At 41.8% G+C, this 21403-nt stretch overlaps 2 protein-coding genes and 1 long non-coding RNA gene across 3 annotated transcripts; 2 read left to right on the top strand and 1 right to left on the bottom strand.

The window, feature by feature from the left end:
• Positions 1-596: 596 nt before the first annotated feature.
• Positions 597-4812, top strand: coq10a (coenzyme Q10A). Its single transcript, XM_076042494.1, has 5 exons — positions 597-1224; positions 2310-2459; positions 2552-2744; positions 2918-3019; positions 3709-4812. Exons 1-5 carry the CDS (start codon positions 1088-1090, stop codon positions 3874-3876), a joined length of 750 nt encoding a protein of 249 aa, XP_075898609.1. The 5' UTR covers positions 597-1087; the 3' UTR covers positions 3877-4812.
• Positions 4813-5550: 738 nt separating this feature from the next.
• cs (citrate synthase) lies at positions 5551-16620 on the bottom strand. Its single transcript, XM_076042482.1, has 11 exons — positions 16481-16620; positions 14105-14155; positions 13795-13902; positions 13172-13237; positions 12767-12898; positions 11986-12174; positions 11136-11335; positions 10814-10943; positions 10218-10319; positions 9818-10027; positions 5551-9307 (listed from the first exon to the last, which is right to left on the bottom strand). The coding sequence occupies exons 1-11, from the start codon at positions 16529-16531 to the stop codon at positions 9137-9139; spliced, it is 1410 nt and encodes a 469-aa protein (XP_075898597.1). The 5' UTR covers positions 16532-16620; the 3' UTR covers positions 5551-9136.
• Positions 16621-17839: 1219 nt separating this feature from the next.
• On the top strand, positions 17840-18747 carry LOC142899069 (uncharacterized). The gene is made up of 2 exons (XR_012928685.1): positions 17840-17959; positions 18433-18747. It is a non-coding gene; the product is annotated as an uncharacterized LOC142899069 (long non-coding RNA).
• The last annotated feature ends 2656 nt before the right edge of the window (positions 18748-21403 follow it).

Below are 21403 nucleotides of genomic sequence, written 5' to 3'. Positions count from 1 at the left end.
CTGCTCATCAATTCCTTTAAGAAACTGGTGATCTGTTTGCCTACCGGCAGTGGGTAATCAGGTCGGTAGAAGATGCAGCCTTCTACCGACCTGTTCGACCTGATCTACCCATTGTGGGTCTGCACAACATCCTGCATCATCTCGACTTTGCGAGTATTTTGGTACGCCACAGGAGGACGCTCTCATATCACCCTCTTCAAAATCTGTAAACGTATATTTTCTATTTTCTATACAGCTTCTACTGCATCCAGGATTATAGTATGGACTGGTGCTGACTGGGTACAACCCTGCACAAGTATGTTTTTAAAATCATTAATATCATTGGACAATTATTTTTAAAATTCACAAAAACCAAATGTTTTACACTAACACTTTGTATAATCCTCTACTGCGGTCAGATAATACATTTTTTGACATTTATAAATATTAGCCCAAATTCCCCTTGGTAAACATATCATCGCTTGGGTTATTTGTCTTTTTTCGTCGGAAATAAAATAACTAAATATGGCGTGAATTATTTTATTTTATTCATTTAACCTCCGGAACCATAGAGGGCGGTGTTTCACCAACAACCTTTAGGTGAGACCGTGGACCAAAGCGACAGAAGAAAGGAACTATTTGTTCCACCGGCGTTTCGTGTCGCCGTAGAAGGTCGTCCGGAGTTGTCGATATTCGGCACTATTTAAATCTCTAAATCAGATTTTTTTTCCCCCGCAAGAGTGGATTCCAAACACACGGAGAACGAGAATTTTCCGAACAAAAGGAAAGACGCCACTACGTCGCGGTAGGTCAGGCTCGTTATGAAACCTTGGTAGCGCCTGTTAGCAGCCGTCGAACGTAACAAACGTACGTCGACAACAGAAAACGTAAGCAGACGCCACACAAGCTAAGCCACAGTTAGCCCGCGATTGCTAGTTATTCTTCGGGAAAATTCGACGCTAAGTTAATGAACCCTCACTAAAGCGGGATATTTTTTTTTATTGGACTTTTGGACGACACTTTTTTGTTGCTCTCTGATCAGTTCTCCCCCGGGCTCTGCTCGGCTGAAGACGCAGGATCTCCTCTCGTCTCTCAAGTGGCTGATTTGATGGCAGCCACGGTCAGCGCCCGGCGGTTACCCATGGGTGTGCGGACTTTCAGTGACTTTCTCCAGATCGCCACTGTGGGCTCCCCTCGGGCGTGTCGTGCACCGCTATCGAGAGGTTGCATGCGTCAAAACATCAGGTGAGCACGTCATGGAAACACATCGCATCAATTCATCGCGGTACCGCGGTGCCCTTCTGGAAACAAATCCAACGGGGCTCATGGAGGTTGCAAGAACTTGTTGTTATTAGTGTCGCTGCTCGACTTAAAGTGCTGACAACGACCTCCTTCAAGGCTGGTTAATCAGCTTCAGGTCAATATTTGACATTTGAACTCAAAGTGGTATTCCAACCTATTATGTAATGGATTGGCCGCTTCTCACATGCACTCTGTCACCCGCCAACAGGATTTTATTGTGCTTTCTCTCTTCAGTTCCAAGGTTGGGCTGTTTGTCCATCTGTCTTGGAGCATAACTACTACTAATAACCCTGTGTGTCTCTGCAGTAAGGTATTCCTTAACAAATATACATTGTATTAAGTCTGTCAGTGAATTTCCCACCCAAAAAAATATGAAAAAGGTGCATCCTCTACTTTGCTTTCTTGCTCCACCCATCTTGGGGCATTTATTAGAGTTCATCAGTTTACTCAAAGATCAAAACCGCATTGCGTTGAAGCATCACAGCCATTTCCTGACGTCACAAAGGGCACTGAAGCCTCTGTCAGATTAGTGACAATATCTCCAGTCAGATTTTTGTTCCGTCCTCTGACACCACATTGCAGCCATGTTGTTTTTAGCTCCATCCCAAACAAGATGAAAGGTGCAAAGAAGTGGCAGATTTAGCAGGAAGCTACCATCCACTGGGATGACAATTAAAGGTCCGATCATGGGTGAAATAGATTTATCCACTCATATCTGCTCAGATTCAAAAGGTGAACTAGTGAAACCTGATGGGCCGTCAAAAGAACAAGCGTAAATATTTATGACGCTACAACTTTAGTTTTGTACAATTTGTGTCCCTCAGAAAACGCCAGCACGCTCGCAGAGCCGCCGGCCTTTGTGTACTCGTGCTCTTTGTGAACTCATTGAGCCGCCAGCTGAGACCTGGAACGTGGTCGTCCTTTTTGCTGTTGTTGACTGCGCCTGTGGCAGATTGTACTGCTTCCAGAATGGAGCTTAACAGGGTGTTTTCTCCCTCTCTTTTTTTTTTCTCCTCCCCCCCCAACAGACACTTGTCATCATGTGGCATTTTAATGACAAGATCAACCAAAGCGATTTGCCTTCAAGACCGGGACACAATGGCGTCTGTTCCTCCCAGTAGAAATTTCATCAGTTTCACCAACAAAAGGAAGGAGTACTCTGAGCGCAGGATACTGGGGTAATTTGTTTTCGATTATCTACATTGGGGCCTTATCTCTGGCGTTTGTCTGCTGACTCTGTGTTTAACCCTTGCGACGCTGGCCGTCATAGATTTTCTATGCAGGAGATGTACGACGTGGTGGCAAACGTTGACGAGTACAAGCACTTTGTTCCCTGGTGTAAGAAGTCTCAATACATCATGAAAAGAGCGGGACATGCCAAAGCCCAGCTGGAGGTGGGATTCCCGCCAGTGGTGGAGAGATACACATCCATGATCACCACTGTTCGACCTCATCTAGTTAAAGTAAGTGACCCGAGCTTCAGCCAGGAAGGATCTCTATGTTTAATGCCACATCAGTAGATGGTGATGTCTTTTTTTCTCTGTAATGTAAAATGTTGCTATGCAGATAAATCATTTCAATGCACATCAATTTATTGAACTCCACGTGTCTAATTGTATTTTCTGGGTAATTTCAGGCGGTGTGTACAGATGGTAAACTGTTTAATCACCTGGAGACAATATGGCGTTTTAGTCCCGGCATTCCAGGTTATCCCCGCACCTGCACAGTAGACTTTTCTGTAAGTAGCCTCTCGCTCTGTAACTGCATCTGTAATGTTTCAGTTGTGACAAACCTCACTTGATGTTTTCAATGTTGAGCTTTAAAGTTTTTATTTCACCCCCCCATCTAAAATATAAAGCCTACTAGCACACATAGATTTTGAAGTTCTGACTGTTGAAGTCATCTTTTAAAACTTTTTTTTTTTAAAGAATTGCCACTTCCTGTAATTGGCTACTGTGGCCTCACTTTGATTCAGCAGCTAACCTGACAACGGCAGACAGAGGATGTTTTTATTGACCAAATTTACACTCCCTTTCACAAACGGTACTAAACTGAAGTTAAACCTGCCTCTCTGCAGGATTAATATAAACTTCAATGTGGTCCTAGAGTAGCTCTAATCCACCCCTTGCAATTGTCTTTCTTTAATCCAGAACAGACAAAAATCTATGACTCATTTAAGATAAGTCTGTGCAAGTCAGTTTAAGTTAAAACAGCTCAAACTCCAGTTTAGTCTGGGACTAGACTGAAGTCTTGTCTGTGAAACCTGCCCTCAGTCAGCTGTTCCGTAATCCGTACCTTTCTATCATTCAGCATTAGAAGGACGAGCACATGTGCCAAACTCGTATTACTTCTGTGATTCATAGCTCACTTGATCTCTCTAAAATATTTCATTTATTCATTTGTTTGTTTTTTCACAATCCTTCCTAGATATCCTTTGAGTTCCGCTCCTTGCTGCACTCCCAGTTGGCCACCATGTTCTTCGACGAGGTGGTCAAGCAGAACGTGGCTGCGTTTGAGCGGCGGGCCTGTAAGCAGTACGGGCCGGAGACGCGCATCCCCAGAGAGCTGATGTTCCACGAGGTGCATCAGACATGATCGCAGCGCCGCCGCCACCGCCTCCTCCCCATCCAGCCTTAATCCATAGCAACCTTCCCATTCCCTCTGTCCACACACAAACAATGATGCATGATGCTGCTTACTTGTCAATCGTTTCACGGCTCCACCTCCCCATGGCCACCGAGGCCTGTGAGGAGGTTAAAACACCCGAATCGTGTATAAGCTTTGCGTTGGATTTGCTGCCTCGACAGATTCTCGCTCGTCTCTCCTCCCACGTCGCGTCTCTCAGTTTTCTGTCTACCTCCATTCAAAGAGTTCTTGTTTAGTCGAGGCCCTTTGGCTGTGTTAATGTAACAACAACAACATAGTAAATCACTGTCATATCACGTGATCCACGATAGTTGACTTATTTTAAAGCATATGGCACAATGACACCTTTTTTCTGTTTTTTTTAGCCAAATTATGTGCAATTATTGGTGCACCTAAGCCCTTTCATAATGCTGTTAGAACATCTTGTAATTTCCTTCAAATTCATTTCAAATTGAAGTGAATTGTCTAACATTTAATAGTGAACGTAGAAAAAGTAATAACCAATTCATCTTTTTTTTTCGGTTTGCAGTTAAATGCACATTTCTGCAGCTCAGCGGGGGTTCAAAGTTGTTGTGCCATGTTTAGTGCATTAGGAAATATTGTATGATGTGAAAAAGGGAACAGGTCACTTTGTGTTATCAATAATTGGCTTGCGGGAGATCGTCATAACCGGGTTGCTGTGCTCATGTGAGAGTGAAGTTTTGACACTTTATTTGAAAACCCAGTGCGTGTTATTAGTTTAGCCAACCATTCGCAGCAGGAGGAGAATACAAAGTGTGCGCGGACAAAAGCAATAAACCCCAACGAGTCGACATGTAGGCTGGAAATCTGGATAAGTGAGACTCCTCCACAGTTAAAATAAAACATTTAAAATAAAAAAAAAATGTAAAAATAAAGACGGTAATTCTGAGAAAGTTGGACAATTAGTAAATGATGGAAAATGCATTAGTGGTGAAAGGTGAAACAGTCGACGTCTATAACAAGCAGCTTATCTGCTTAATGGGTAAAGGTCCTGATTGATAAGGTCACAAGTAAAATGTTACTGTCTTCTTATTTGTGTGACTGTGTAAAAAAAAGTGACGGTGGGCTGTATAGTGAAACATTATCCTTTATTTTGACTTTTTTTCTTTTCTTTTTTTTGGATTGTTGCTTTCATTTAATCATGTTTTGATGCATGAATGTAGTAGCCAAAGAGGAATATAATCACAGTGTTGGATTACAAAGCATGACTACACATACTCAAAATCCATGTTTAATTTCTCACATATACAGTTCGTTATTATGTAATTGCCGCTGTAGGCAGCGGTGACACATTTGAGCCGTCGTTGGTCGACACCTGCAGCCCTCACCACTCAACCACATCGTCCGCTTTTACTCTCAAATGCATCTTTGCTTTCAGGTTCAAGTGATTTATTCTCTTTTGGCTTTACTGATTGGATGATAAAAAAGGTAGAGTTTATTGATGCATGACGAATGTCCGAGAATTTGAAATTGTATTGCAAGAAAATTAAACCGTGTCTGAGTGTTCCATTGTTTTTGGAATAGAGCGGCTGTTCTGGATATATTTGGACTTTGGCATTGTGTTAAAATAGAATTAGAAATAACTTTACTACGCTTCTTTAAAAAAAAACCTTCTTCCCAGTATTGCAAGCGATTTGATTTTTATGCCAAGTTATGTTCTGGTAGGTGCCAATACTTCAATTCTGAGGCAACATGTAAGTCAAATATACAGTTTGGTATTTTCTTATTTCCGCAGCCTTCCATTCAGCCACTTTAGCAACTGCAGCTGTATTTAAAAACTCAAAAATCCCTGGATTCAATTTGGAGACACTGCTAGCACTGACTGGAGAGTTGCTTGTATAAAAAAACAAAAAAACAAACATAATTTTAAAAATCCACTTGTCTTTGTAAATACTATGGGTGCTTTGTTATTTAAATAAAAAAAAGCAGGTGGGCCTATTGTCGTGTATTTGAACTTATTTCAAGTCCATGTTGTGGTTAGTGAAGAACCTTTAGTGTTCTTGAAAAGTAGCCGATGTTCCTCAATGTCGCATTACTATGTTATTATTAGAATTAATACTTTATTATTAGTGCAGTAGCGCACGCAGTGTGCAAGGAGGCAGTTCCACCGACTGGCGGAATCAGCTGACTGGAAACCAGAGTGGGGTCGTGGTATGTGGCCAAGTTATAAATACCAGCGAAAAGGTATTTGGATCCTCTTCTTTATGTCGGTTGTTGCATTCTTTCTCCAACCAAGGCCAAAGAAAACCAATTTTAACCCTAAACCTCGCAGTCGTATCTACAAGCTGCCCATTGGAGTTTGACTTTACAAACACTTGGTCATGATGACAGTAATTCTGACCTTGAGTTGTAATCTTTGTTTTTTTATTTTTTTTTTTATTTACCTGCCCGTCTCAAAAACTGGGTCATGTTTGCAGACTAAGAATTCTTCAAGTGGGAAGAAATTCACACAGCAGATTTGTCGCACTCAGCAAGTGTTAGAAATAAAATAAACATTCTCCTGAGCTTTGTTTGATGATAATGTCTTCATGTCTTCCCCACAAGCACAAAACAGATTTGGACGCCCACAAAAAGACTTTTTGGCCTACATCTTCAAGTCCGTCACTTTATTAATACAAATCTCAACCCAGCCCAAACAGAAACAGGGACCAATTGACAAGTTTAGAATTCATTTTACATTGAATAAAGGTCTTCAGAAGAAGAAGATAGTAAAGGTCTTGTCACATTTTCTTTATAATAGACTTCAGAGCTGTAACCAACACAGTGTTGGTGGGATTGATAAGCGACATCAGGAGGATCTTCTAAGGGTACATGATGAAGGTGCTTGGGAAGGATGTATTAAAACAGCCCACTCTCTGTTCCTCAGCAATACATTTAAAGAAATACAACATATAGCACAGGACCTCATGTTACAATTTTTTTTTTTATCCTAATAGATCGCCCTTGTGCTTGAAAAGTAAATTCACAAGCGGGACAGCAGTACTGCTTCTGGAACTGTCCAAAAAGATCAAAGTTCTGGTCACGTGTATCTAAGGAAGTGACAGCAATTTTCCAAACACAAAATTTGTGAAGATTGGAGCCAGTTCCTATTGGGTCTGCCACCCTTGAATAGAGTTTTGGATTTGAAAAGATTAAAATTACTCAAAAGACTCTTATTTTTGGCTGGGAAATTTATTTTATTTAATTGGATCAGCGAGAAACCTCCCACTGTAACTCAGTGTTGCAAAGAAGAAGAGATTTTCCTGAATTGAATGATATATGGTTATATATGTTTTGTTTCACTTCTGAAAATAAAATATAATTAAAAAAAAAAATCCAAAAGAGACCAGGAGTTAATAAAAACCTTCATTTTATTTCTTGTTAGGTTTTCCAATAATCCCTCTTGCAAGCGTTTCTTCCCCTTGGTACCCACCACTCAACCCCTCCCCACAAGTGTTTCTCTGATGAATCCATCTGCATGTGCACTGAACTCTTCCAGGGATTTCCTTCGTGCTCCTCTACGATCAAAATAACATTCACCAACTCAAACATGGAAGAACAAAAAAACAGAAGTAACGCAAATAACAATCCGTCTACGCCGGGAGGAAGGTGGAAGCTGAACAAGTGAGAACTGAGCAGCCGAGTCAACGACCTGACTAACACTGCAGAGAGTACAGAAAGAAAACTGATGCGTTTTAGTCTCTAACGACGCACACAGACACACAAAAAAACGGAGTGCTGACAAACCCAGCGCTTAAGAGCAAGCTTGAAACATTCAAGTGAAGTCCCTGAAAAAAAAAAAAAAACAGCACCGGCTACAAAGCCTACAGAGCGAGGCGAGGAATTGTGTATATACAAGATAGCTGCGTTGTTTTTGTCATAGTGCGTTTTTTTTTTCTTTCATTTCTAGTTGTTCGTTTTAAGAAATTCAGTGACCAGTGAGACTGAGAACTGCAGCGAGACTGGACACCAGCACGCAGATGATAAAACTGTGGGAATCATTGTGGTTATTACAAGCGAGTGATCACACTGAGCTTATACAATCAAGCTATACATATATATACCTATGTACACAAAGTATAAATAAAACCACAAAATGAGAACCCAAGATTTATACCTTTATACATTGAACACCATAAAGCAAGACTGGAGGGGCGGGGGTGTGTTGGGGGGGGTTCTACCGCTGCAGTTCAAGGGAACCAATCAGACAAGTGCTCACTTTTGGGGTTCTTGATGTTTCAGACGCCGTCCTCCCAATCAGGATCAGGTAACAAACACACTCAGATGAGACTGCACCGGAAATAATGAAGCCTCCCCATCCCACAATCAGTTCAAGCTTGCTCTTAAGAATCACTCGCAGGCTGTCAATTACAACACCCTTCACCTTATATATTCAGGTACTGTACATTACTCTTGATTATCTACTATTCAGAAGTCCCTCTAAAGCGCATGATATGGGGAAAAGAGCTATAGAAAAGAGTTATTTTGATCATAGAGGGAATACAAGGTGGAGAAAGAAAGAGAACGATTTAAAGGGGCAGTATCTTTTAACCAATCACACTTTAAGATGTCTATTAATCAGATGTTAATTTACCTGTGGAACCTTTCCTGCACTGGAGTGTTAATAAATGGGAGTGACAACAAACTACGGACGCTGAAAAACATAATTGAGAAACTTTTGTTTTGTTTTTGCTGACAAATCACTGCAACTAGCCACAAGTAGCAGAGTCACAAATTGAACACAGGATCTTTGAGCAAGTGCACACCACTCCAATAATTCCCTTTGAATGCCACTGCCTTGATTTTCAGACCCAGTGCCAAATGACGAGAACACAGGAGCCGAGCGGGGGAAAGGTTTTAGCGACGGCAGCTACGGCGAGATTGAATGTAAAGTGAGGTTTTTCGCCACTCACAACTCCAACTGTGGAGACGTGAGGAAAGGCTTGTGGATGACTAACTAAACACACTTCAACTCTTGACAATCTAAAAAAAGGCCCTTCTTCTTCTTCTTCTTCGTCTTCTTCTGTGAAATGACATTAAAAGCATACTGTCTCTTTGAATCCCTGGGGGGTTTGGAATGACAGTGGGTGAGAGGAGGGGATGGGGGTGTGGGGGGGTCAACTCATGTCTGCTCTCTGTCTGATAGCTCCACCTCCTCTCTCCCCACCCTTCAACACTAACCCCTAGCCTTTCCTGAAGGTGGCGCTCTTCAGCCCGACTTGGTTCCCACCAGTTTGATCAGTCCATCTGTGCTCATGGACTTGGGACGCTCCAGTGGGAAGCCCAGGGCTCTGCTCCACACCTGCTGGGCCAGCACGCCCAGAGCCCGGGACACGCCGAACAGCACGGTGTAGTAGTTCATCTCCGTCATCCCGTAGTACTGCAGGGGGGGGCGGGAGAGGAAGGGATTAAGATTTTAGAGAACAGATGCACACTACCAGTCAACAGTTTGGACACAGCCGAGGAATTTAATGTCTTTTCTTTCATTCTCACGACTACTGACATTGCAGTTTCTCACTGAAGGCATCAAAACTATGTACGAACACACAGGGAATAATGCAGGGAACAATAAAAGTGTAAAATAACTCAGACATGTTTTATATTTTAATTCTTCTAAATGGCCACCTTTCATAAAAAGCATGTTCAGAGTTATTTAACGTGTTTTTCTTTGCTGCATAACTACATATATCTTGCTCATATATTTGATGTATTCAGTATCTATTTGCAGTGTAGCATCAACGCTGTTGCAGCACTAAAAAAAAAATTATGAAAAATAAACTATACAGTGATTATAACAGGAATTACAAGAGACATTCAATGTTCATGACGTGCAATTTCTCAGGGCAATGAATACAACTCCACAGTGGAAACGGCCCTGAAGAGGTCCTACCTGGAGCAGCACGCCGCTGTGGGCGTCTACGTTGGGCCAGGGGTTCTTGGCCTTGCCCTGCTCCAGAAGCACGTTGGGCACGATCTTGTAGAGCTGGGCCACCAGCTTGAACATGGGATCATTGGGCAGGTGCTTCAGGGCAAACTCGCGCTGGCAGGTGTAACGCGGGTCGGTCTTCCTCAGGACGGCGTGGCCATAACCTGGCACCACCTAGTGGTAAAACACCATGTCAGGCTCTGTTCGCAAGCACCGGGGATTTTGTTCTGGTCTCCATCACAATAACTAAAACAGTACATATAGTTTCCAACTAAATATTTTAATTCCTCTTCTAGAGGGCAAAACTACTTTTTATGTTTAACTTAAACCTTGGAAGTGACTGAAGGCATGGCTGTGTATTTACCCTTCCTGACTTGAGTGTGTTCCAGATGTAATCCCTCATCTTCTCATCCGACACCTCCCCACCCATCTCCTTCTGCAGGGCAGTCAACCACACCAGCACCTCCTGTGGCAAGAAGAGATAAATAGCAGCTCATTAGATTCACCTTCACTTCAGCCTCATAACTGTGGCAACATCAAGGAAAACTACAGTCGCGGAATGTATGTGAAACTGCTCTGCAGGTCCGCGCATGTCAGATCAAGTTGGCCAGCAGTGTGTTGAAACACACGGGAAAAAACAAATGCTTGTGAAAAGAACAACGTACGAGCCTGGTGGCAGCAGATTCTACCCAGAGAGGGAAATAAGAACAAAATAAATAACAAAAACCAACCAACGCATCGTGTTTCCCCCATTGTGCAATGAGTATGTTAAAAAGGTTTTTAAAAAATGTAGAAAAAACACAAAATACTACAGTAAAAACAGAAAAATGACAGAAATGGATTAAATCAGGCTCCTCAAAATACAAATACTGCCAGTGATTTGAATAAATGGTGCTCGACACAAACCACTCAATCCGACAAAGTCCGTAAAAACAACGATGCGGTGTGCTGTGTACACACCTGATTGGCCAGGCCGTGCAGAGGACCAGCCAGGCCGTTCATGGCAGCGCTGAAGGACAGGTAGGGATCCGACAGGGCGCTGCCCACCAGGTGGCTGGTGTGAGCGCTGACGTTGCCTCCTTCATGGTCGCTGTAGCGACAGAAATACAGAATATCCAATCAGTTTGCTTGTTCACATCATTATTATTATTATTACTACATACACAGAAAAAACAATAACCACTCCTCCTTCTTGGAAAATAACGGAGTTAAACAAAGAATTTGTGTGACGCGACATGAACTGTTTATTGAGGCAGCCATGCTGAATGTGTGCGCAGTGCACCTGTGGATGGTGAGGTACAGCCTCATCAGCTCGGTGAACTGGGTCTCACTGTAGCCCAGCATGTTGGTGAAGTTGTGGGACCAGTCCAGGTTGGAGTCGATGGCGCCGATGCTGCTGCCTTCGCGGTACAGGTTGCGGTAGATCTTGGCGGCGATGCACGGCAGCTTGGCGATCAAGTCCATGGAGTCCTCGTAGACAAACTGGAGACGGGACACACAGGGTGAGCGCCTGTCATCCTTCCCTCCAATCAGCTGCTGCCTTGTTCACCACTGGTGGGAAGCACTGACTGCACTTTTTCAGGTATCTGTACTTGAGTGTTTCTTTTTCTGATGACTTTTTACATTTACTCCATACATACATTACTACTTACATTTGCACACACATATCTGAACTTTCTGCTTCTTAAATTGGAAAAACAGGCTCCTTACTTTTGCGTTTGAAAGTCTTTAAAAGATTCATATTTTGTTCAATATAATTCACAAAATCATTCAGTACTATATCATATCATTATTATAGAGTACCTCGGCTTTTCGGCCGCTGTCACTCAGTATATTATCAGCACAGAGAAGAACAAATAAAAATGTAGAAAATATCATTAGTTATTGTTATTAAAAGTCTAAACAACCAATAATGGCTCCCAGGTCGTAAAGACCAGCGATTACAGTTTGGCTGCGCTTCATTCTTTAGCTGAGACGGTCGACGTTGAAGTTAAAGCGACGTTCCTACAACATTAAAAAAAGCAAAAAAAAAAAACAAAAACGCACAGATGACCTTCACAGCGACTCCATCCAGTGCCTTGAATCGCTGCGCTCCCTCTGGTTTGTGCGAGTGTGTGCGGATGGACACTCACCTCCCAGTACTTGCTCTTGTGGACGCCCTCGGAGTAGGCCCGGGCAAAGCTGCTCTCGCTGTTGAGGGCCGTGATGGCGGCGCTGAACTGGGACATGGGGTGCAGGTTGGTGGGGAAGTTGTCCAGCATGGTGACCACGTGGGAGGGAAGAGCCGCCCTCTTGGCCCACTCCTTGGACACCCAGTTCACCTGAACAAACACAAGTGCAAAATCTTTACGGGCGACATGAAATATTTGCCTTTTGGCCGCAGTCAAATCTGGGTCACATCAGATTCAGCATTCATTCGCCTAATGGTGTTAAAGAAAAAGGAGCGGCGGAGCAAAGTTCAAGAAACTGGCAGATCCCAGCATTTTCACCACAACGTCTCAGAGCCATTAGCAGAGAGGAAGCATAAGGGAAGGGGGGGGGTTATTCTTTCACCAAACTGCTTGGACAAACACCAATGATAAAGTTTATCAGTCAGAATGGTGTCACGGCAATTTGAGATAACTGCAGCAATAAAATGCCTCTTTAAAGGGAGAGACAGCGACAGAGTTCCACTTATGTAACAACCTCAGATTTCAGTTTGAAATTGCCCAGTCAAGTCTAATGTGACTGCTGCACCAGAGTCACTCATCTTTTTTATGTTTACGACAAGTTGACCTTGTGATGTGACCATTAAAAATCGCTCATCGCTCAAAACCACTTCATCTCAAGTGCTTTACTCAGCAGGAAGGCGTCGTCTACATTTTAATGATGCAACAACGGCGGTTTCAGTTTCAGAGGAACTCCGCCACTCACCTGTTCCTCAGTGGGCACCTGGCCAGTGACCAGCAGCCAGAAGAGACCCTCGGGCAGCGGCTCATCACCCCCTGGAGCTTTGGGCAGCAACTTCTGGCACTCGGGAATACTGTAACCCCTGAAACGGATTCCCTGTGTATCCACACGCAGGGTAGAGAAGCACAAATGAATACGGATTTGTTTAAGACGTGCATGCAAACCATAGGGAGTGCAGCCGCAACCTGTCAGTTTGGATTATTTACTATATTAATCGCTTGAGTGGCCTGCAGACGCAATGCCAAGACCGTAGTTTTGATGCTGGCACCGAAGTCAGATGACTTTCTTGTGAGAAAGTAATCAAGCCGAGTACCAACAAAGCAGACTCATCTCTTTATGTGTACGTTTGTCAGAGTACCGAGTACTGACCTCATCAGGATCCAACACTGAGGTCTCGTACACCAGACCCTTCATTCCCCGCATGCCTCCGTAGACCTGTGCACAAGACAAACTGCTTATTAGATGCACAAGAAAGTGACTGCATTACTATCAAAAATTAAAATGTTTAATCTTCGGTCCCAATTAATACAATGCAAGTAGAAGAACTCGGGGATTTTCATGAATAAGGACATTTCACAGTTCAGAAACTCACAGGAAACGGGTGTGCACAAATAAACAAGATGACGCAGTATTTGTGCATTTGTAAATTCTGGGTGACTCAGATGGAAATACTGTGTTGGAATCAGGAAGTGAAGCTACTGTACCGTGATTTATTATTTATTTTGTTGATGAAATAATGACGCTTCATATCTTTGTAGCTACAAGTTGTTGGAAAACAGTTGTGCGCAAAATATTTTCAAGATAAGCAGGTCTTTGAAACACACACACACACACACACACACACACACACACACACACACACACACACACACACACACACACACACACACACACACACACACACACACACACACACACACACACACACACACACACACACACACACACACACTTTGAAAGGCAGTACAACACAACATGACAATGCAGCTCACCATGTCTACAGTAATCTGGCCAATGTTTGTTTTGCCGTGTTGCTGCTTAAAGTTCTTGATCCTGTTCTGTTCTTTGGGGACGAGATCTGCCAGAACATCCTTCAGATTCTGCCAAAAACAAAAAAAAAGCTCTTCATTAGCCCAACAAGAACAATCATTATTTGAACATACATATTAACTGCGGTTAAATAAACAAGCAATGTTTGCTTTATCTTAGTCAACCTGTTTTGAAAGAAAACAGTGCGTTCAACAACTTTAAGGCAAATATTCATAGAAATCTATTAATATTAAAAGAAAAGTGGTTACTCACCGTTGTTGATGCGCTGGCGTTTCTGGCAGCCACAAGGAAGTAGGTGGCATTCTGGGAAACAGACACAGAAGGAAATAAAAACACATGGATAAAACTGATTCAAAAATAATATATTTTTCAAAGCATTTAAATTTAAAATAGCTCAGCTGGTCTGAAAAACAATTTACATCCAGACATCCAGCTCAAACACACCAAGAATATCATGTGTAGGTTTTTTTGTTTTGTTTTTAATTTACAGATTCTAGGAGCTTTTGCCCTGCACCACCTTGTTGGTCTAAATTATTAATCCTCCCTCCCTCTTAACGTACATGCATTTAATATCTGATCTTTTAGACTAAGTGGCTGGACAGTTAGTTGAACTTGTTATTGATGAGGACTTTTGCTGTCTGAAGAAATCTAGTTTCAATCATGTAACCAGGTTCCAGCTATTTTTTTTTTATTAAACCGTTACGTCAAACAAACGCAAAGAAGACCAAAGTGCTAAAATGTTTTTTGAACATTTTTTAAAAGGGGGGCAAACAAGGTCGACGTGAGGCTCAAAGGGCACAACATCTATCTGTTGTGGTGATTACTAACCCTGGAGTGTTATCAGCAAGGTATTGTAAATGTGCCCTTTGTGACTTCATATATTTTAATTCAAAGCATCAAGCCAGACGATAATGAGGTGTGTAAAGGGTTTGGCAACGTCAAGTATCTACAACAATGTTCCTATAATTGTTTTCTTTATCGCCATGATGGAGGAACAAGAGCAACACTGGGTAACTCATGGCTATATATATAAAAAAAAAAGACAACCGTCACCCGAGAGGAAAGCTCGTAATCTAAGGCAAAGTTAGCCTGCTGCTAGTTGCCAGTGAAACGCGACTCCTTTGTCAGCTGTTCAAAAATGATTCACAGCAGAAGGGCTGGCGGTCTATAAGGGACACTTGGCTCTGTTCCAGTTTGACCCACTAGTCGTAATCGCGACAAGTGACGGCTGATGAGTCTTGTCGAGACAAAAGGTGGGTCCTCTTACGTCACCACACACACTCTGGCCGGCCCGAGAGATTATGTAACAGCTCTGGGTCTTAAATATAGAACAAAAGTTTACCTCATCAGTTCCAACGTCCCGTCTAGGAGGAAGATTAAATAAAACCAACTAAACAGACACCTGACCTACCGCTGAGTAGACACACGCTCACACAGGAAGCTGCAACAGTTTATCTGCTTTAAAACTGATTGCTCCAATTAAAAATATATGTTGTCTGTGTCGTTTGAATAGGGTAACTTTCACCCAGTTTAGACAGTTGGCACTTTTATGGTTAAAAACAGACTGCTGCCACAGTGAGAGAAGCAGCTGACTATTGCCCTCCACCCAAGGATCACTACTGATAAGCATGAAAGGGTGAGTGTGACATAGGTCACCCCTCAATAGTCATAATTACAAAAGTCATAGCAGGGCACAATACAGCCAGCGTGTACAAAGTGCAGTAAAGGACAGCTTATCACCGAGACACGTCTTCGGTAGTCGGTGGTCCAAGATATAGGGGTCATGAACTGAGCAAAGGGGTCAGTGGAGTAAGTCACTGGAAGGTTAGTCACCACTGACAGAAATTATTCACTGGTGTGCAGGCTCGTGGAACAATGGTGAGCCGAGTCATTTAATTCTGCCATAATCAGTAATCTAGTACAGCAATTCCAACTGCCAAGTCAGTGGAAGGCTCTAGAAAAATAATGATTTTCAAACACAGATTACATAGCTATAATCGGTATTTGATATCGCATTAAACGGCAAAATATAGATATTTAACAAACGACAATAGCCATAGTCGATATAGTTCAATTATATATAAATATACATTAAAGGGGTGCTCTTCAATTTCAATTTAAACTCCAAACGTGAAGGTCAAGTGGGTGGTGAAAAAAAACACACTTTTAAAGGCAGAATCGTGACACAGCGATATATATCGAAGCTACATTAATAAAGATAAAAATGAAATTAAAAAAAAAGAAGCGACAGGACAGTCCAAGTCTGTCACGACTAAACAAGATCTGGTCTCTGCCGACTACAGAAACATGTTCAGGCGGTCACAATACAAGGCCAACGTTAGAAGAGACGGTTCCTAAGCTCATGGAATTCTGAGGCATATGTTAACAGACTAGAACGACACACTTAAATTAATATATTTACAAAGGGCAAAGTAAAATGACAGCGATCACACCGCAAATATTTGACGTTGTGATTTCGAACATTTCACAATGTGGCAGCATAGCTAAGGTAGCTAACGCTGCCTAGCTCGTTACTCCGTCGACAGCCGGCTAACCTCACGATAGCCATCGAGCTAGCGGGCTCAGTTTTGACAAAGTGACACCAAGAGGCAAAGTCATTGTTCTTACCTTAGAATTGAGCAATTTAGGTGCTAGCCTGCTGATCGTTAGGAAGGACATTGTGTCTGTGTCAGTGTAATATTTCCACTTCTACTTTACTAATGCAGCCACTGCCGATGCACAGAGGAGTTGGTTGAAGGTGCCCCTCCAGAAAGCGGAAGGTTGAACGGGGATTCTGGCCCGCATATAGAGTGCTCAGTGATTGGTCAACCGGTGCCATCGGCGCAACGGCGTAATACATCTCATTGGCTAGGCGGCGATTTGGTCTATGCTGATTGGATACAGGCTCACCTTGCCGATGACGTAACTGCAACGGCAGGGTGTGTTCAAGAACATCCACGGAACGGGTTCACATTGTTCTGTACACTTTCGAGCATATCTGATGATTCTTTTTAAACTATCAATAAGTATTGACAAGATTAGGTTTTTGTCACCTATTATTCGGTGTCGAAGTCAAAGGCCTAAAGTGTGAAATGTAAAAACGATTTCAGTATCAGAATACTTTTATTTATAACCTGGGGTAAATGACCTTTTATTTGACTGGATTTTTTTTTTTTTTTTTTTTTTTTTTAATGAACGTGTACCTTTTTACTTAGATAGTTCGTGTATTGTGTTTTCATTAATTAATGAATTAAGCATTAATTTTTTACATACTCTCGCACCTAACACCGAACAGTCTGTTACAATAGGAAGGAAGACAGCTAGGAGGAGCTATGAGACAACTATACTGTGCCACTATAGCTATGACAATGTTTTGTTATTAACGGTTTCTCCTTGTGGTCCAAGTGAACACATTCCATGTTATTTGAACGTTCCCTTGTCTGTCTGGTCGAAACACTGTGAACTAACAGAGTTGGAAGGAGCTGTAATGAATGTTTTTCATGTATGTGGCGATATTTGGTAGGTGAAAGAACCGCGGTGAAATTAGTTTCAAGTTGGATGTTCGACAGACATTGGACCGACATCCGCTCCGGGAAAACCTCGTCTGTACCACTAAGCGAGCCAGCCACTCATTTCAACTGCACCCGTATTGCAGACTTTGCAGTAAACACACGGAGACAGAAGAGGGCTACAGCGTGTACTTCTGGACATTTCTGGGCAAGAAATAAGTTGTAGCATGAGGGATAATCCTTCATACAAAGGAATGCTTCATATACAACACTTTTAATGTGTAGAACATGAAGTGCAGCCACAGAAATATGATTCAATATTATTTGTCTCATAAAGGTTGACATGCCAAGCATAAGGAAGCATAAGCATAAGTGGTGCCTCCAGCTGGGGTTCTACTTTATAGAGGTATATACATTATTTCTACATATTAAATTATTAACTTCTTTTGGGTTTAACATTAAATGTGGTATCCTTTCATTACTCTATAGACATGGACAGCGGTTCACCTTCTGGGCGGAGAAGGCGAATGCCCTACTGGCTGGTCAACTGGAGCCACTCCACACTCCCCTGAAGCGCATCCACACCAAACCCTTGACGGTACAGCTAATACTCGTTTCATTTCAGTTTTTGTACAGCACCATGAAGAAATATCTAGATATACAGTATCTCACAGAAGTAAGTGCACCCCCACATCCCCACCCCCGACTGCCCCATGCCTCAAGTCAAGTATAGTAATGACAGCATCATAGCTCTGGGGAGCTCAGTGCAGAGAAAGATTATTTCCAGAGAATGATGTCCTTTCTTCAGCGACTAGGCCACAACACAAATTTCCAACACAATAATGTGCCAATAAATAACCCCTCCATGATGAAGCTGCTTTACTGAGGAAGCTGAAAGTAATCATAATGAACTGTCCAAGTATGGGTCAAGCCTGAAATTCAATTTAGAAACTGTAGGGCATCCCCAAGCAGAGGGCTGAGGATAACAAGGCGTCCATCTCTGTAGTGACGTATATGGTTTGATTCCTGAAGCAAGCTATGAACTAATGAATTGCATTAGCAAATGGGTAGGAGGAACCCAGACTAAGACATGACCTCCATTAGATGGTTGAGTAGGTCCGGTCAAACCAGGCCTTCTTCAAGGGAGAGGTGGTGGAACCTGTGTTTCTGAAGCTGACCAAAGCTGCACACGACAAAGTCTTCCAGGTTCTCCAGGAAGATGATGATGATGATGATGATGATGATGATGCCAGAGACTCCTTTCTGGTCTGCTTCAGTAAAATGGAGGGCATGGGGGTCCTTCTGAGTCAGTGCCATGACACAAGAAACCTCCTTGTGCATACTGAATGCATTCAATACAAAATTCAATAAATTGATTGTCCATCAGTTCTCTCTTCTCATGTTGCTGACTCCATAGCTCGGTCACACAATGACACAGTGCTCGAGTAGGCCATCTAGTGGTCAATAAAATGAAGTGCAATCAAAACGTGTTCATTGTTTCATAGGTTGTTTAGGATTTGATTCACCATGCATTCTTGTTCGACAACACTACATGGTTGTATGGTTCAATGCTGACACAATAAAAATAAAAATGAAAAATAAAGACAATGTTTCTTATTTGCCACCACTGATTGTAGTAGACCATAGCTCTATACTTAGCCTGACATTTTGTGCAATGAATTTATATTGTATCCTAAAACAAGACTAAATAGCCCATAGTTTAAAAATATGTTAAATACTAAGTGTTCAGTGGTTCAGATGTCAAATGTGATCTATTTAAAATGTGGAATAGATGAGCTAAATGACACTATACGCATTGATGGGAATCGAACTGTCGCCTCAGTCTTGCAAGTCCAAGATTGTCGTAATGTACCACAAACCCAAATCACACTCAGTTTTCTTTCATCTAAGCTGTTTGAGTAGCGTTAGCGTCTACACACCGTGATTCCTCATTAACTCCCACCAATTTGCATGTTACGGCGCTAACGTCAACTGTTTTAAATGATTTTAAATGTTATAGAATATGTAGTACTGAATGCAACACTGTCAAACCAAACCCCTGTCGAACAATTCTCGATTGACTTCGAAAGCTCAACTCAGCTCTGAGTCGAGACAGCCAAACCAGTGATACGGTTTCGATCCTTCATGAAGCAGTGCACTGGTTTACACGTCATCAACCATGTGATTCTTTCTAACCAAAACAGCACTTCTGACTGTATCATGGAAGTATAGAAAAATAGGACTGTATAGCAATTTTCTGTTTGACTGCACTAGATGATTGTATGGTTTCCAGTGGATATAATAATAATAATAATAATAATAATAATAATAATAATAATAATAATAATAATAATAATAATAATAATAATAATGATAATATATTATTATTATTATTATTATTATTATTATTATTATTATTATTATTATTATTATCATAATAAGAAGGATGATGGTGTGCTCTACAAATACAGACTGTATTTTTTTTTTACATGAAACTGTTAAGTTATATTATGGATTTTGACAAAGTATGTTTTGGAGTTCATTGAAAGAGATTAATAGTTGCTTGGGTGAAGATGGTGGGCGGCAGAGGGTGCTTGAAAATGGGGTAGAGGGTGTGTGTGTGTGTGTGTGTGTGTGTGTGTGTGTCTTATATATATATATTTATATATATATATATTTATCTGTAACTGTAACTAACTTATCTATTTCTATCCATCTATCAAACTTACTATCTATGGATCCATCTACTACTAACTCTCAAAAATGATCAATTGGAGGCATTGTGACAGGACTGCCACTGTCACAATAGGGATACCCTATCTCTAAACATAATCGATTCACATGACAAACCGAACCAACTAGGTGATTCATTTGACGTCCGAAGCGCTCGACTGCTTCGGACGTTACGGACTTTTGGAGCTGTTTTTTATGTGAAACGGCATTAAATACCGAAGCCGCCAGTCGAGTCCCTTGTCATTCATTCGGAGGAATGCTACAATTATCATTATTATTATTATTATTATTATTATTATTGTTATTATTATGACGCAGTGGTTAGTGCTGCTGCCTCACAGCAAGAAGGTCGTGGATTTGGGGCCTGGGACCTTTCTGTGTGGAGTTTGCATGTTCTCCCTGTGTCTACGTGATGGTGAAAGTGCAAGCTCTAAGAAAGAGACACATTTATAGGTGCTGGGAAGCAAAATATATGACCTGGACAGAGCCATGCTTGCCGTTTGCTCCTCTTTCCAGTTCAGTCTTTTAGCTAGCTAAATCATGTATTTAACCCAACCAACCATATCCAATGGGGAAACTCCCAACAGAGTCCACAGAAACACAAAAGTCAAGCTGGAAGTTGACCTGCAGGCAGCTCTGGGTCAGGCGAGAGAGAGCGTTGCCATAAACCAGTTGTTATGATCTTTGTAGACGGCACTAAAAGTGGTCATCAGCAGTTGCCATAAAAGTAATTGTATTTGGATCAAAGCCAGCATGAACCGCTGCAGCTGTTTTCCATAGGTTTGCCTCTCAGTGTCGAATAAGCAAAAGCACTGCGGTTTAATGTTTGCTGTAAAACAAGGTCAAACTTTACTGTTAAGAATAACAGGGCAGGAAATTACGAGTTAACAGTTGTTTAGAGTCAAAGAACATTCATTCGTAAACCAGCTGCATGCAGTTCACCAGTCGATAGTATGGCGGTCAAGCCCACAGTCCACTGCGTCATGAAATAATGAGCACTATAATAAATAAGTCCGGGAGGTCATCTCAAGAAATAATGAAGTTCTGCCATACATTAGAAATCATTTCAATATGTATCAAAACCAAACCAAACAAAGGTCTTATTTCCTTCTTCAAACACAGAGCATAAACAGACCATGAGGACATTTTTCCAGTCACTGCTGGATCAGATAGATTTTTTTTTTTTTTTACGAGGTGCATACTATTCCTACTCAAGCAATGAAAAATAATGTTGAAAAAATTTGGACGCAATCCATACATTTTATTTTCCTCATTTAGTTGCATGAATAATATATATATTAAAAAAAAA

Source organism: Nelusetta ayraudi, unplaced genomic scaffold (assembly GCF_046127955.1).
Source record: "Nelusetta ayraudi isolate G7.1 ecotype Tasmania unplaced genomic scaffold, CSIRO-AGI_Nayr_v1 ptg000070l, whole genome shotgun sequence".
Classification (NCBI taxonomy): domain Eukaryota; kingdom Metazoa; phylum Chordata; class Actinopteri; order Tetraodontiformes; family Monacanthidae; genus Nelusetta; species Nelusetta ayraudi.
The sequence above is the reverse complement of the archived record's forward strand: the minus strand, read 5'-3'. Positions and strand labels throughout refer to the sequence as shown.